We start from the raw sequence: 15,039 nt of genomic DNA, 5'->3' as shown, positions 1-15,039 counted from the left end.
GAGGAAGACTGTTACAATCAGGCTTGGATGTTAATGCAAATCAATGGAAATGGAATTCCTCAATTAACATGAACCTATCATTGAGAAAACCACAATGCTTGAACTGAAGCCAAAACTTCTTCAAGAAATTTGTACCTCTTCCCAGGTGGTGACAAGTTTTGCTGAGACTATGGGTGTGTGATTTATGGGTGTGTTATTGAACGCATAAATCAGGCACTAAAACTGTAACATTGTGTTTGCTTGTATGTTTGATTTGTGTGCAGTCACACGTGAGCTACTGTGTCTACATCTACCCATCATATCAGAGAGTACGTTTTCACCATCTCACCTCCAGACACCGGGGCATCCATGAAAACAGCACCCAGTTTCTCTGCTGCAACTGCCATCTCTTTAGAGACAGCTGGATCAATAGTGCTGGAATCAATGAGTAGAGACCCCTTCTTCACTTTCCTGTTGAGCAAAGATATCACAATATAAAAGTACATGCAGAATATTTTACATTTTAGACATCTCTTAACACAATTTCATCTGCTAAAATGCCATTTAATCCGGATATTATTTTCTAAAGTAGCTGTGACAAACTCGCTTCCGGGAGAGCTACAGCTCTGCCAATTTAGCTTAAACCTTAATTCAACACACTTGATCCAGCTAAAATTTGCTTTGTTTGTTGAAGCAGAGTTGAAATAGAGGACATTTTTCTTTCATTTCAAATATTAACAAAAACAACCGAATGACAAAGATCTAAGGACAACCAAGAACAACTAAAATAAAGGTCTCATGAAGTTCTTTGAAATATGCATTTTTATTTAATGTTTGATGTAATCTCAACCTAAACAAGGAGAGGGTGGGACGGAGTAGCTCCTCCTCTTTAAAAAATCAGCCAGTAGTGTTTATTACACACTTGAGCTCAACAACTTAATTTTAATTTTATGGGACCTTTAAAAAACACTTTGTATCTGTGATAGTTCTGACCCCTGTTGCACAAAACATGTTGAACAAACTTCAAACTGGTTATGAGGTTTCAACAACACTTAATATAAAGGGTCTCTAAACTCAAAGTTTGATCAACTCTGACACATGCGGCAAACAGCAAAACACATTAAATATGATTTTTTAAAATCAGTTTAATTTCTCAATAGAGAATCAGTGCAAATCTCTGTTGAAGATGATGAAAATGTCAACAATATACTGAATTTAATTACATTTACAAGGTTGAAATAAACAGTGCTTGTGCAGCAAAAGCTTGAGAAAGCAACTTATATCAAATCTTGTTATATCAATGTAAATCAATTAACTGACTTTTATAATGTAGATCCACAAACAGACAGCTTAAAGTAATTTAAATAGATTATATATTAAAAAACATGTATCTATAAATATTTAAATGTAAACATGAATTTAAAGATAAGATATTGCTATTATTAAATTCAAACAAAATTAATAAATATATTAATGTATGAAAAATCAATTCGTATATTAGAAAATGGTCTCAAACATGTTTTTCAATCCGAGATATGCAGTCTCAGACACTGTGAGGAGTTAAATGTACACATGAAATGCGTGCATGCCAACCCAGTCTGCAGCTAGACCCTTGTTTAGAGCAAAAAAGGAGGACAAGAACTGGTAGTGGCTTTGTTGTAACATATGTCACTTTATTAGCAGTTGATTGGTCTAGTTAGAATTTGTCATCTGTAACTCAGAATAAATCGTTAGTGTAAGCTACCAAGGTGATGAAACCAGATCTATACCCAACCTCTGTCTTGAGACAAAAAAAAAAAAAAAAAAAAATCAAGAGTTTGCTTAAACTAAACGTGAGTTTACCTGGATAAAAACTCAAACTGGCTTTGGAAATCAGGCCCACAACTGTTGTTTTGATTTGTGAATAGCTATAAACTTGCTGCTGTTGCATGATCAATGCATCATGATGGGAATAACGGCGTTATAAATAAACAGTGTTATTAATGGGGATACTTTTTTCAGTAACAATCAATTAAATTACTGTTTTCATCGTTACAACGCTGTTACCATTACTGACAGTAAAAAAAAATAATAATTAAAAAAATGCACATTACTATTATTAAAAACACTGAAGCGGTTTTCATGCGAGCAGCGCCTCTCTCAGCCATAAATTACTCTCTTTGTCCGGGGTGAGTGTGTGTGTTTGGGGCTAACCAGTGTTGATGATTGGATGTGTCTGAGAATGTGATGATTGACTTAGAGTACATTTCCATCTTTTGCCAATTAGTTATTATTATTATTATTATTGTTAAGTAACGCAATAGTTACGTCCTCTGGCAATTACTTTAATAATTAAAGTAAAAAAATGTAACTCCGTTACTATTTGCGAGATGTAACTAGTAACCAACACTGATTAAGATGCATAACACAATCATGTTTTTTTCTACTTTACAAGAAACTGACAGTATCGTTTTCAAGACGTAAAATAAGACCAGAAGGCACAAAACTCTTTTATTTGAAAATATTTTTGGGTAAAAGTCCTCTTAACTTTGCAGAACTGTGGCACTACAGGAAGTGAATTGGACCTGATCTAAAGTTTGCATAGACCCATTTACAGTGGTCAATTCATGCTTTGTTAAACCCATTTAACTTACACACACAAATGTCTCCTTGGTAAACATACAGATCTGAGCTTCTTTTTCCATTTTATTTATTTATATATATATATATATATATATATATATATATATATATATATATATATATATATATATAGAGAGAGAGAGAGAGAGAGAGAGAGAGAGAGAGAAAGGGACAGCTCAGTCCCTTTATTAATCTGGGGTCGCCACAGTGGAATGAACTGCCAACTTATCCAGCTGCAACCCATCTTCGGGAAACATCCAAACACACACATTCATACACCCTCTTGCTGTGAGGCGACAGCACTACCTACTGCGCCACTGTGTTGCCCCTGCTACTTTCATAAAAGTTAATATCTAAAATTATGATGCTAAAAGTTCAAAATCTATAAAGATATTTTCTTTTACAAAATTATCTTTTACACAAACTCTAAAATTTACATAAACCCCATTCCTAGGTGTGCCATTTGCAGACAATGCACAGTTATTGAGACAGATAACAAAAGGCCAGCTAACCAATCAGAGCCCAATGCATTATCCTATGGGAGGCTTTCACTGAAACAATTAAGAGGCTTTTTTTAAGAAAAAAAAGAAGTGGTGTAGAAAAAAGGAAAATATGAGAAAAACATTTTTTTGAATGAAGGATGAACATATTATAGGTTGTTTTCACATGACGTCATTGGTGACGAAAATTCAGATGGAGGGCAGGTAGTGATTGTTCTACATAGGAGCCTCGGAACATCAAAATATTTCTGTTTTATATTGTTTATAGTTGTTTAAATCGGCCATGATAATAAATGTCGAACAGCTTTTATAGACTTCCAAAAGTTTTTGCTCATAAAAGGGGAAGGTTAAAAAAACTGGCTGAAAACGGAAGAAAAGGTGGCATGAAATAAACATTTTTTCAAAACATCTATGCGTACAACCTGTTTTTGAACGTAATGATTTGTTTGACAGTATTAATAAAGATGATATACAGGCCTAGTTATGTGTATAGATATGTTAATGTATTATATAAAATTCAGATACAAACACCACCACACTTGTACAAAATCCAAGAAAATTTAAATAACATACCGTGCCATGTAATCGCTGAAATGAAATCTCCATCTTGTTTTACAATAATCCAAGACTTTACTGGTGTTTCAGCAGAATATACAACCATATGTGAATTATCCATAAATCGTAAAAATACACTTTTCTCTATGTCTCCCATTCAGTTTTTTTTTTACTTTCTATCCTCCATCTGAATTTTGCATCACAAGAACCACGTGATTGAAAATGACCTGTAGTGAGTGCACCTCACACACACAATCAAGTCTTTGAAAACATCTGGGGCCTGTTTCAGAAAGGAGGTTAACTGAAAACTCAGAGAATTTTAACCCTGAAATAAGAGAAACTCTGGGTTTTCCGTTTCAAAATGGCAGGTTTGTTAAACTCGAGAAAGCAGGGTAAGTCAAGCCTGTTTCTGAAAGAGAGGTAACTTTAACTCAGAGTCAGTTACTGTGGTAACTTACTCTGTGAATCTAACCTGGTCAGAAGCAGGTTTTATTCTCTAAACTCAGAGTTTCTGTCTGTCTCCTCCCCTTTTTTAAAGATGAAGCGGTATTTCTCGCCTTAGCCTTACGTTTCCACCCACCTATTTTAATGCTCATTTTGGATACGTGCATAAAAACGATTGATAGAAACGTCATGATACACATAACTTTTTAAAATATTCATAAAAAACGTGCATAACTGAGTAGGATAAACTTTTATTCGATAGAAAATGTGCGCATAAACTACGATGGAAACACTTTTACTGAACAAATTACAGTATGTGCATTAAAAAAAAGATCATGATCATATGATAATGAAAATGTGTGTAAATGGACAAACCAGCAGGCTGAGCACACTGTAACATGTCTTAAATATTGTTTTAGTCATTCTAAAATGCCTTAACTGTTTCAGTATTAGTGTATATTATTAATTACCTCTGAACGTCTGGTGCATGTCAAGAGTCTCCGCGTCTCATGGCTTCAGACGCCCCCACGTGTTCATTGTGTTTCAGCATTGTCTTCTGACATCGAGGCGCAAGTACATTAATTAGGCTAAATAAAGAATTAATTGACGCAGCTTCTTCTACCACAGTAAATTCTGTTTTTACTGTTGATATTTGGTGCCAGTTTAATCAGGAAGTGACAATTTTTTTCTCTTTGACTCGTTGGATGGAATTTTATTCGCATCTTTTATGCAATATTCCAGTTTTGCACATAAATTTATGTAATATATTTGGATGGAAACATAGATATAGCCTACATTTTAGTCACACACAGAAGAACTGTACTAGAATGGCTTATCCTTTTTTAATAAATAATTAAATTGAATTCACCTTCGACATGCACTGTAACTAGATTAATGGGATTATTATTCTTTCTAAAAATTATTTTTTAGTACTGCTTACCTTCTAAATGTTATATTAACCTCTATCACTTGATCAATAAAAAAGGCAGACACACAAGTGCACTGTTAAATCATTTAAAACTAATAAATGTATAAAAAAGTTTAGAAAAAAATATATAAACGTCACAAATTACATTACTTATTTTATTATACTTAAATATTTAAATACTTAAAAAGTTAAATTAGGCATTAACTTGAGCAGCTGTTTTCCCACCCTAACTGTCTCTTCTTCACTGATGGTTGCTTCTTTTCAAATATATACACTCATATTTGCTATAACTTTGCATGAGAACATCAAGTTCAGCTGGAGAAAGAAATGGTGATCTCTTTTATAAGACATTGCCATAGTCACTCGTACTGTCTGCGCTCCATTGATAATGCCTTTTTAAAGTCACGGTGTGCGCGCTTAACTCTGAGTTGGTCTACTCGAAGTTGATTGACCCAACTCAGATCAGCTGTTCTGAAACCGAAAACTCTGAGTTTTTAATCTCTCGGTAGATCAACTCAGAGTTCAAGTTTAAACTCTGAGTTGTTTGAACCTCCTTACTGAAACAGGCCCCTGATTTACCCCCTTTTCAAAACACACACATAAAGTGTGGCCAAAGAGTAAACTGAATCCAAGTTGAATTTGTATTTGTTTTCTTTAAAACTCAAGAGTTACTTTTAATTAAAAGGTTGTGCTTAAGATAAAAATATTTAGTCCATACAGAAAAGATCTCCTTACTTTAAAATACCATTTGGTCCGGTATACACATCTACAACATTGGGGTTGGAGGGAAGCATTGTGATGATGCGATCTGCCTTGTCTGCTACATCTGCAGGGCTATCCAGGATCTGAGAACAGTCAGAAATAAAATAGGTCTCTACACTGTCAGACTAAAACAACTACCAAATCAATCATACAAAGCCTGTACATCAAGGTATTTAACACAAATCAGATGTTATAAAGTTTTATGTCTGTTATCCTGACCTGAGCTCCGAGTTCCTGCAGCTCTTTGCAAGATTCTGGAAATACATCTGTGGCGATCACTGGATATCCATGTTTTATGAGGTTCTTTGCCATTGGGTTGCCCATGTTCCCCAGGCCAATGAAGCCCACCTGGGTTTTAGAAGCCATTGACCTGATGGAGACTTAAGAAGAGACATGCATTATATATTTAGTGTCAATTTTAGAAGTTCACTTTGAATATATTTGCATTTAAAAGGATAGTTCACACAAAACTGAAAATTTACTCATTCATGTGTCACAAACCTGTTGGAGTTTCTTTCTTTCGTTGAACACAAAAGAAGATATTTAGAAAAATGTGTCAATGTCATCAATGGTTAAAGGCATCTAACATTTTACAAAATAACTTATTTTGTGTTCAACAGATGAAAGAAACTTTAAACCAGTTCAGAACCACTTGAGGGTAAGTAAACTAAAATTTTTAGATAAACTAACCCCTAAACACATATGGCTGATTAAATGAAATTATGCAAGGAATAACTGGCAATTTACCATTGAATTACTAAAAACAAAAGATACACCTGATTTGGTGATGGTGGGTATTATTTTATAATAATTCAACAGACTTACTCGGCTTGTTCTATGTACTATAAGATTCTGATGGTATGATAACGTTGGATATAAATTGAGATCACTGCTCTAAAATATATTATTTTAAAATGTCTGGGTAAAAAAAAAACCTTTTTCCTCTCATTACACAATATATTTGCTAAACATTTCAAATATTTTGGAACAGCAGCTAAACGTGTCAGGCTAAATAATTCAAATGAATCATTGACTTCTGCTGTCTTCATTTGTTTGACAATTTAAAAAGGCATCTTTGGAGATCTTTTCTGCTGGAGATACTGTTGTCCTAAAAAAAACAAAAAAGTAAATATTTTTTTTACTCATACCCTAAGAACAGCATATCATTATTTTAATGTTTTTTTTTAAAACCTTGACTTTTCCAAACCGCAGTATACCTTGAACACAGTTATCGTCCCATGCCTACTAAAGACAGTGAATACGTTTACAAGGACACCAATTAAACTATTTTAATACGATTCAGACAATACTCTGATTATGAGTCTACCATGTAAACTATGATAGACCTGAAGTGGTGATGGTGGGTATTATTTTCTAATGATTCAACAGACTTACTCTTCTTGTACTATGTTTACCACAACTAAAGACAGTGAATACATTTACATGGACACCAGTTATCTAATATTAATTTGATTAAGACAATACTCTGATTAGGAGTCTGACATGTAAACAGCGATTCATGACTACCTTAATCTGACTAAAGTCAATCGAATTAAGATATGTGGTGGAGTATGCCAATTAGTCATATCATTGAAGTGCAGTACAAACATGTAAACATCTTAATCAAACTACTACCGTCGTATAGGAATTTGACTGCATTTTGCAACAGGATAGTCTATACAAAGGTGTTTGACATCATTCTACCGAATCAATGAAGGACCACAGACACCTGCACCATGAAATGCGGAGGTTTCCCATACAGCAATATCAAATTACATTAAAACTACACTCTTCCAGTGGTTCATACTCGCATCCAATATCTTATTTGTCAAAAGGGCATGCAAGAAATGTTCCTGAATGAAAGTGCCAAACTGCAGTTAAAGTTGACAAACTAGAAAATGAAACACCCAAAATTACACGAAACTCTGTAGGAAATGTGGATAGCACAGTGACGAAATGACAATATTCAAATTATGTGCTATAACATGTAAAACGGGATCATAAAAGGAACATTAAAAAAAGCAACTCACATAAACACCTTAATAAAATTATTTTCTTATTCAGATGAAGGCAAATCATTTGGTTACTGATGTCCATGTGAATACAGTCATTGTTTAGATTTTCGTTTCAAGACATTTGTAAGGTTTCGCTTTAAGAAAGCTCATGTGTGCAGTACTAGTTTCTTCAACATCTCATTCAAAGACATTTGTTTCATATGGATTTTTGACTGTTGTAGGCTGTGAAACACTATAATGATGTGGAACTGTGATGTAGTCATGACCAGCTGAGATCTTGTTTTTATCTGTGCATTTCCCTAAAATTAACTGCAGTGCACACCTTAGAGCAGTGTTTTTCAACCACATTTCCAACACTGCATGTCTTAAATGTCTCCTTTGTCTGTCACACCAATTACAGTACTTTCAGTCTCTGCTTATGAGCTGATGATCTAAATCAGGTGTTTTTGGTGAAAGAGACATGGAAAATGTGCAGAGCTGGTGGTCCTCCAGGTACGTGGTCGAAAAACACTGTCAAATCAGAATCAAGAACTCAACAGCCTCATATTTTAAATATTAGTAATCCCTAATATTAATAATCTAAATATGATGTGCTCAGTCCTAGAGTTGATCTTGGTGTTTGTGCTTTGAGGCACATGTGCAGATATTAAATTAAAATGTGCAGTATAATTTATTAAACATTGAAACAGAAATGAGAAAATGGGAGCTGATCATAAACGTTCCATAAAAAACTGGATAATACAACTTTTACACGACTTTAAATGATTAAACACATAAATAATAATGTAAATAAACGGACTAAAATACAGTTGCATCAAATATTAAAATAGCATGTGATAAGTCTGAGATTAGATTCTGAAAAGGTTTTTGTGACCTAGAGGCAGATATGTGCATATACACCTGATTGGATATTTAAAAGTTGTTTAATTTAAATTTAGTAAAACAAATAAAAAATTAATCCATGAAAGCCAAAATCACAAAAGACGCATAAAGCAATTATCAGTCAAAAGATCATTTAATACTAAAATCTCGCAGTAATGCTTTGTCCCTTTACAATTTCCTATGCACCTATTTTATTTAATTCCTAAATATATCGGAAAACTTTACAAATCTCTATCATTTAGTTCAATGGTGAATAAATGTGTAAGAACAAAAACTTTAGCTATAACTGTCAAACGTTACTTGTTATTCAGTGACTGACACGAGCCCGTGACTTTAGCCTTATAGCTATTTTCGAGCTCTGCCGGTGTATTGCATCCTATTACATGGTTGCCGCGTTGAAAATATTTAGGAAAATGCACAGTAGCAGATATAAGCATAACGTTATAAGATAACACATTACCCTGCACGGCGTTGACATGGTTGTTACACTTTCCTACCAGACACCGCGAGACCCTTAACAGAGCGGCCATGCTGCTTCGGTCTTGACCTTCGACTTACAGTGACGCCATTGGTTAATCGATGATTGACACTTGTGTCCTCCATGGGTTTTATTCAGCTTGGAACAATTCAGCCAATAGTATTCAAAGGAAGGCGGGACATCCGCAAAATCTGATAATGGATTGACGAACATGGGAGAAGCTGAAGAAACTTGCTGTTGTATTTAGTTGTCTGCTATTTAATTACTTAAAGTATATATATATATATATATATATATATATATATATATATATATATATATATATATATATATATATATATATATATATATATATAGTTAAATTTATCTTTAATAAAAAAATGATCTACTGGTTTATTTCGGCAAAAAGTCTACAAAGCGACAGAGAACCACTCTGAAACATTTTCCACTAAACTTTGGGACGTTTCTCTCGTGGAATTTTATTGAACTCTAAAATAACCTACATATGTTATATTAGAGCTTAGCCTATAGTAGCCGAGGCTATGGGCCTATCACACGTTGACAATCATGTTAACCAATAACTGCACATTAATCTATTACATTAAATCACATTTATAATACGTGTGTCAATGATAATTGTATTAGTGACTTTTTTATTATCAGACAAACATAAGTTATGACTATAGAATTCAATAAATGTTGTTTTGTTGGTTAAAGGGTAATATTTGCATAAATATGAAATTACATATTTGTGGGCTGATTAAATACTCAATTTATTATATCTATTTAATTAAACGTTATCCTTATTTACCCAATAAACATAAACGCTTTTAAAAAAATAAACGTAAAGTGATTACAGATTACCAAATAGAAACCCTAAACACCCAATTTTTCTTCATATTAGTTTCATATCCTGGTGAGCTACGTAAAGATGAAATCTTGTTGAGGATGTGATGTGTGTGCTGTGTTGTTATTGTGTTGTTCCGGGAAACCACTGACACGGACAGGGGGATGTACTTGCGCTGAGACTGGAAAGTGCGTCAAAACAGCGCTGGGGTTTTTGTGATACTTCAGCATGAAAATGAGGTATGGTACCATCTGTTTTAATACTTTACTTGTGTTTGTTAGAATATAAGTTTTCCACATCTATTATGACTTAATTATTTATTTGACTAACTTGTAGTCGAATTTTCTGTTGTGTTTTGGTGAAATACAGCTGGTCGGGAGAGCATGATATGGATTATTCCTTTAACTATCGGCCTCAGACATTGACTTGACTCAGGATGTTAACTGGTTCATTTTAATACGAAAACCAACATTAAAATATACTTGGATGTGAAATTACTGAATTCTGATTAAATAGTTAAAGTCAATACTTTAGATTTGTACTGCCATCTTGGTTTGTTATTGTTTAGCCTTACGGCTAAGACACGCTAAAGCTTGCTAGCCAGCTACTTAGCTACCACTAGCTTAGCTGTCATAGGACATTTCGCGTATACAGCCTATGCTATATAAAATACAATAATGTATGCGTAACAGTTACTGAGCTTTTAATAAATCTGAACGAACTTTAGATTTAGAATAATTCTGAACGAACTTTTTTCTTGTTACAACATGATAAACACTTTAATATGACGTTCTAAAAAGTGTCTGTGCTAGTAACTTCGGCCCATTATAAAACATTTAATATTTTGTCTAGAAAAATGTTTTAACAGTCATTTAAACGTATTGAATAAATGCAATCAATATATGGCTAAATTATGTGATGACATTTTTCTGTTTGTTTGTGTAAGAATCTATTTTTAGAGACGACCTTTGGATTGTCAGGCAATTGTATTCGCGGAAGGAAAATATATCTAGGCTAAATCTCCGCTATAAATGTTGTTTTGTGGCTGTTATATGACTTTGTAAACATGAAACATTACGCAAATTATGTCAGTAAATTAAAGTCAGTAAAACTTGACGTCATACGTCACGTGACGTCACTTCTCAGCCCTAATTAATGTATTTGGGGTATGAGATATAAGGGGATTTATTTTTTTATTGATGAAAAGGGGCTTAATCATACGATCATAAGAAGATGATGTTTGTAAGATGTGAATGAATATGTTATCCGGTTAAATATATTAAACACTGTAAAAAATTTGACCTTAAATTCACAGTAAATTACTGGCTAATAATTGCATTACTTTCACAGTAAATTACTGTATGTAAATTCACAGTAAATTATTGTGAGGTAGTTCACAGTAATTTACTGTGGTTTTGTCACATTAAATTATTGTGAAATTACAACCATATATTGTAACTTTACAGTAGATAATAAAGTCTGTTACTGTGATTTCACAGTATTATCTTGTAGAATTAACTATATTTTACTGTGAATTTGCAAAACGATTACTGTGATTTAGCAGTAGGTTGCAGTTTAAATACCTGATTTAACTGTAAAGTTACAATTATATCCCGGATTACTGTAATTTAACAGTTTGGTGCTGTAAAATTTCAAAGCAATTTTAGGTCAAACAAAAATGAACATTCTATCTTGATTTACTCACCCTCAGGTTGTTCCAGCTCTGTTAAAAATGTTTTTTTGTTAAACACAGGAATAAAAATATCAAATAATCCTCTTTGTGTCCAAACAACCTGAGGATGCGTAAATGACGACCGAATCTTCATTTTTGGGTGATCTGAGAAGACTCTAAAATCAAAATAAAAACAAACACACATACATTTTACAGATTTATTTAACAGCTTAATGACATCTGTGTAAACATTTCAGAAAACTTTCAAAACGTGAAGGTGAAGCCTCAAAAAATACTATAAGAACATATTCATAAAAAAATCTGACATCATATGTAGCATACATATAAAAAGCAGTGCTTCAGAGTGCGCTCTCTCTGTCTCTCATTATATATATATATATATATATATATATATATATATATATATATATATATATATATATATATATATACACATGAGAGAGAGAGAGACAAAACTTCTTGCTAAATTAGGCAGTCGTCTATTCAAGGTCAATCATTTTCCTGATAATTTTACACACTTGCTGGTTGATGTGTCTTCTCTGCTTCTTTGACTTCGTCTGTCTCCCATCTCCAAACTGGTGCCCAAAAAGCACCTATAAGCAAAAGGGCAGACAAACAGTTAGCTTCATACAACACTACTGGGACACTACTGCTGCACTACAGAGCAAAATTACTGTTAGCTCAGTTTGAACATGCTGACAATACTGTAGCTCAGTCGAACTGCAATCATTTAAACAAAAACATCTGAAAAACATTTCCATCACAAACACACAATCAAGAACAGTCCAACAACAAATAGTGGTTTTAATGACCTAGGCAGAGCATTTTAAAACAGTTGATTTGATTTACATCTTCTGTTTACAGACTATAATCTAATGCTGGGTTCACACTTATTGCAAAGTTAACACATGCATCACAGCGTTTGCTCTTGAATACTAGCAGGATGTTTCTTGCATCAAGCTAATTTTTTATGATTTAAATATTAGGAAAATTTTGCAAAAAATTTGATTGAAGTGATACAGCACTTGTGTTGTATTCATTTCAATCAAGTTTTTTGCAAATATTCCAAATATTTTTCAACGTTTTTTGAGTTTCACTTAATTTGTGCTTCCCAGTAAAAATTTCCCACTATTTATGCATTTGCAATGACTTGTATGTAATCCACTCACCTGAATAGGTAACTTCACATATGGTATAAGAGCCCCATCCTTTTAAAGACAGCTTCCCCTCTGGTCTCCAGCACAGACAAACAATTTGTGTCTGCAACACGGCCCTTTATAACAAGGGGACAAGGGGAGTCATGACTTGTGCTCCTATACATTCCTTGTTTAACCCCCCCAAAACAAGCCCTCAGTTACAATATTTATTGTAGACATTACCTTAAATTCCAGAGTGCAAAAGGCAACTTCAGTATACTTCAGTTTCAGACCAGATTCAAAGTCAGTTGTGAAATCCAGGTGAGGTCCCATGACCACTCGACCCTCCAAGGAATAAGACTAAAAGGGGGAAAGAAGGACTAAATTAGAGGTGTTTGTGAATAATTAAATTTTTTTGTAGAAACAAAGTTGACATTCCATGCTCTGCCTATTAAAAACCAAGCAAACAAACACACATGCCCAGTAAAATTGCTAATAAAAATAAAAACTATAGTTTAAAAAAATCTTTGTCTAATATTTACTACTACTGGAGGTACTGGTGGAACTTCTGGAAGAAGAAAAAGAGTTTGTACAAGAAACTGCTCACAACAAATCTGTGAAAAACCTGACATTTAAAAATCTAATAAAAATGAGGAAGGCATCAACATTACCTTTAATAATCAAGCGAGGGTTGATTGGTAGCATCAGTGTTTCAACATCAGTGGCTGTAGCTGCAAAAAAATTTGAATATAATAAGAGTAGAATAAGACTCAACCTAACACACGCACACACTCTATATATATATATAGGTTTAGATTGTGATAATGAATTTAGGTTATATTTGTGTGCTCAGAATTTACACTCACCTCACACTTTAGCTATTATCAGGTACACCTGAACACCAAAAAATAAAATCTACAGTTAGTGACAATATACAATTAGTTCTCATTAGTAAATGTTAGCACTGCATTAACACCAGTGAGAAATATACAATATGTACTGTGTTAGTGTTAGTTTAAAAGAATACAACTGAATTGTATTATAAGCCTCATTTAATAAAACAGTTAAGACTTGTTTCATAATGAGTTTAGTTTATTTAACTAACTTAACGTTAACGTTACAGTGAACAAAATTAACGTACATGATGGTGACTAACCGTAACGTTAACTTAAGAGAAGGTCAGAGCTTACCTTAACGTTATAGTCATTTCACCTTTACTTCAGTCTTGTACTGAAACAGAAAATGCAGTTAACAAGAAGTTAATTAAAGAAAATTCCCTTTCTTTTTTCAGGAACTAACGTTAACGTTATGCTAATACCTCAGAAAACACTACAATCACCATCTGGCGTCGTTAATTTCTTGCTTTAAAAAAAGGCGCGCTTAAACCCTGTCCGTGCGAGTACAACTAAAGTACTCGGTAAATTCCTGTTAAATGACACGCACTATACAGAAATACACATACAACAATCATTTAACGGACAAAAGTCATATTTTAACACTTACCGAGGATGAATCCGTTGGGTGAAGAGACGACGGCGTTGTCTGTGGTGATGGCGCTTGTTTGCGGTCGAGTCGAGTCAGTTCTGTTCAATGAATCGGCTCCTTTAAGTGAACAGTAAAGAGTCGAATTCGGCTCCTTTAAGTGAACAGTAAAGAGTCGAATTCGCCTGAAAACGATTCCGTTTTGTATAATATTGTAAGACGCAAACATATAATTCATTAATATTTCATCATATTGCATGGTTCGTGTACTGCTTGTACACGAATTGCTTGTTGATCACTTCGAGCTCATGAACACGTCTGATAAAATATCTGAATCTGATTCAATGTCACACGAGTCCTGAACCGAAGCAGTGCAAGAGTAATATATTGATTGAAATATAAAGTTAATTATTTTCTTCGCCATTCAAAATATTACATATCTCTGACTTTAACAATAAGAATAAAGTTCGTTTGGAGTGTATTGAGAATTATTATTTTTTCCTCCCAGGATTCATTTCGCACCAAGCTGCATCAAGCTGTAATGGTGGATGAGAAGGCACATAATATTATAAATATTGCTTGTAATATGTAATGAAATAAAGTTTTAACACTTTTTCATGCGAGAATGTAGTTCTTCAAAACTCAAATCTGTGGACTGTTAGTAAAGATTGTGTGTAATTTTAAGTGTGTTTTGCCTGTAGCGGAGATCTATGACC

At 33.6% G+C, this 15,039-nt stretch overlaps 2 protein-coding genes and 2 long non-coding RNA genes across 22 annotated transcripts in view; 2 read left to right on the top strand and 2 right to left on the bottom strand.

Annotated features, from left to right (window-relative positions):
* The window catches only part of LOC101886298 (uncharacterized), a 63,370-nt gene extending 56,922 nt beyond the window's left edge, over positions 1–6,448 (top strand). For 4 of the 6 annotated variants that reach the window (XR_012391731.1, XR_012391723.1, XR_012391727.1 and 1 more), the window contains exon 5: positions 264–790. This is a non-coding gene — a long non-coding RNA (uncharacterized lncRNA). Of the gene's footprint in view, positions 1–263; positions 791–6,410 lie in introns of those variants that run through there. The other 2 variants (XR_012391728.1, XR_012391725.1) reach the window with 2 other exon arrangements.
* The window catches only part of hibadhb (3-hydroxyisobutyrate dehydrogenase b), a 19,770-nt gene extending 10,502 nt beyond the window's left edge, over positions 1–9,268 (bottom strand). The window contains 4 exon segments of the mRNA NM_201160.1: positions 329–450; positions 5,764–5,873; positions 6,010–6,170; positions 9,148–9,268. Of these exon segments, the coding sequence (NP_957454.1) occupies positions 329–450; positions 5,764–5,873; positions 6,010–6,170; positions 9,148–9,217 (463 nt within the window). The 5' untranslated portion in view covers positions 9,218–9,268.
* Positions 9,269–10,142: 874 nt separating this feature from the next.
* Positions 10,143–15,039, top strand: part of tax1bp1b (Tax1 (human T-cell leukemia virus type I) binding protein 1b) — a 64,539-nt gene continuing 59,642 nt past the window's right edge. For 10 of the 12 annotated variants that reach the window (XM_073924625.1, XM_068213891.1, XM_005157957.4 and 7 more), the window contains exon 1: positions 10,171–10,251. The gene's annotated coding sequence lies outside the window, so the exon portion shown is untranslated. Of the gene's footprint in view, positions 10,252–15,039 lie in introns of all 12 variants that reach the window. The other 2 variants (NM_001430974.1, NM_212664.2) reach the window with 1 other exon arrangement.
* On the bottom strand, positions 12,161–14,420 carry LOC137487897 (uncharacterized). Of its 3 annotated transcripts, none has more exons than XR_011006695.2 (7): positions 14,345–14,420; positions 14,032–14,071; positions 13,708–13,735; positions 13,513–13,572; positions 13,085–13,201; positions 12,875–12,978; positions 12,161–12,298 (listed from the first exon to the last, which is right to left on the bottom strand). It is a non-coding gene; the product is annotated as an uncharacterized lncRNA (long non-coding RNA). The 3 variants fall into 3 exon arrangements; XR_011006694.2 differs by having other exon boundaries at positions 13,513–13,566; XR_012391716.1 differs by lacking the exon at positions 13,708–13,735 and having other exon boundaries at positions 13,513–13,566.

The sequence above is a fragment of the Danio rerio genome, chromosome 16 (assembly GCF_049306965.1).
Source record: "Danio rerio strain Tuebingen ecotype United States chromosome 16, GRCz12tu, whole genome shotgun sequence".
In the NCBI taxonomy this organism is placed as follows: Eukaryota; Metazoa; Chordata; class Actinopteri; order Cypriniformes; family Danionidae; genus Danio; species Danio rerio.
Note: the sequence above shows the minus strand (reverse complement) of the source record. Positions and strands in the feature narration are given on the sequence as shown.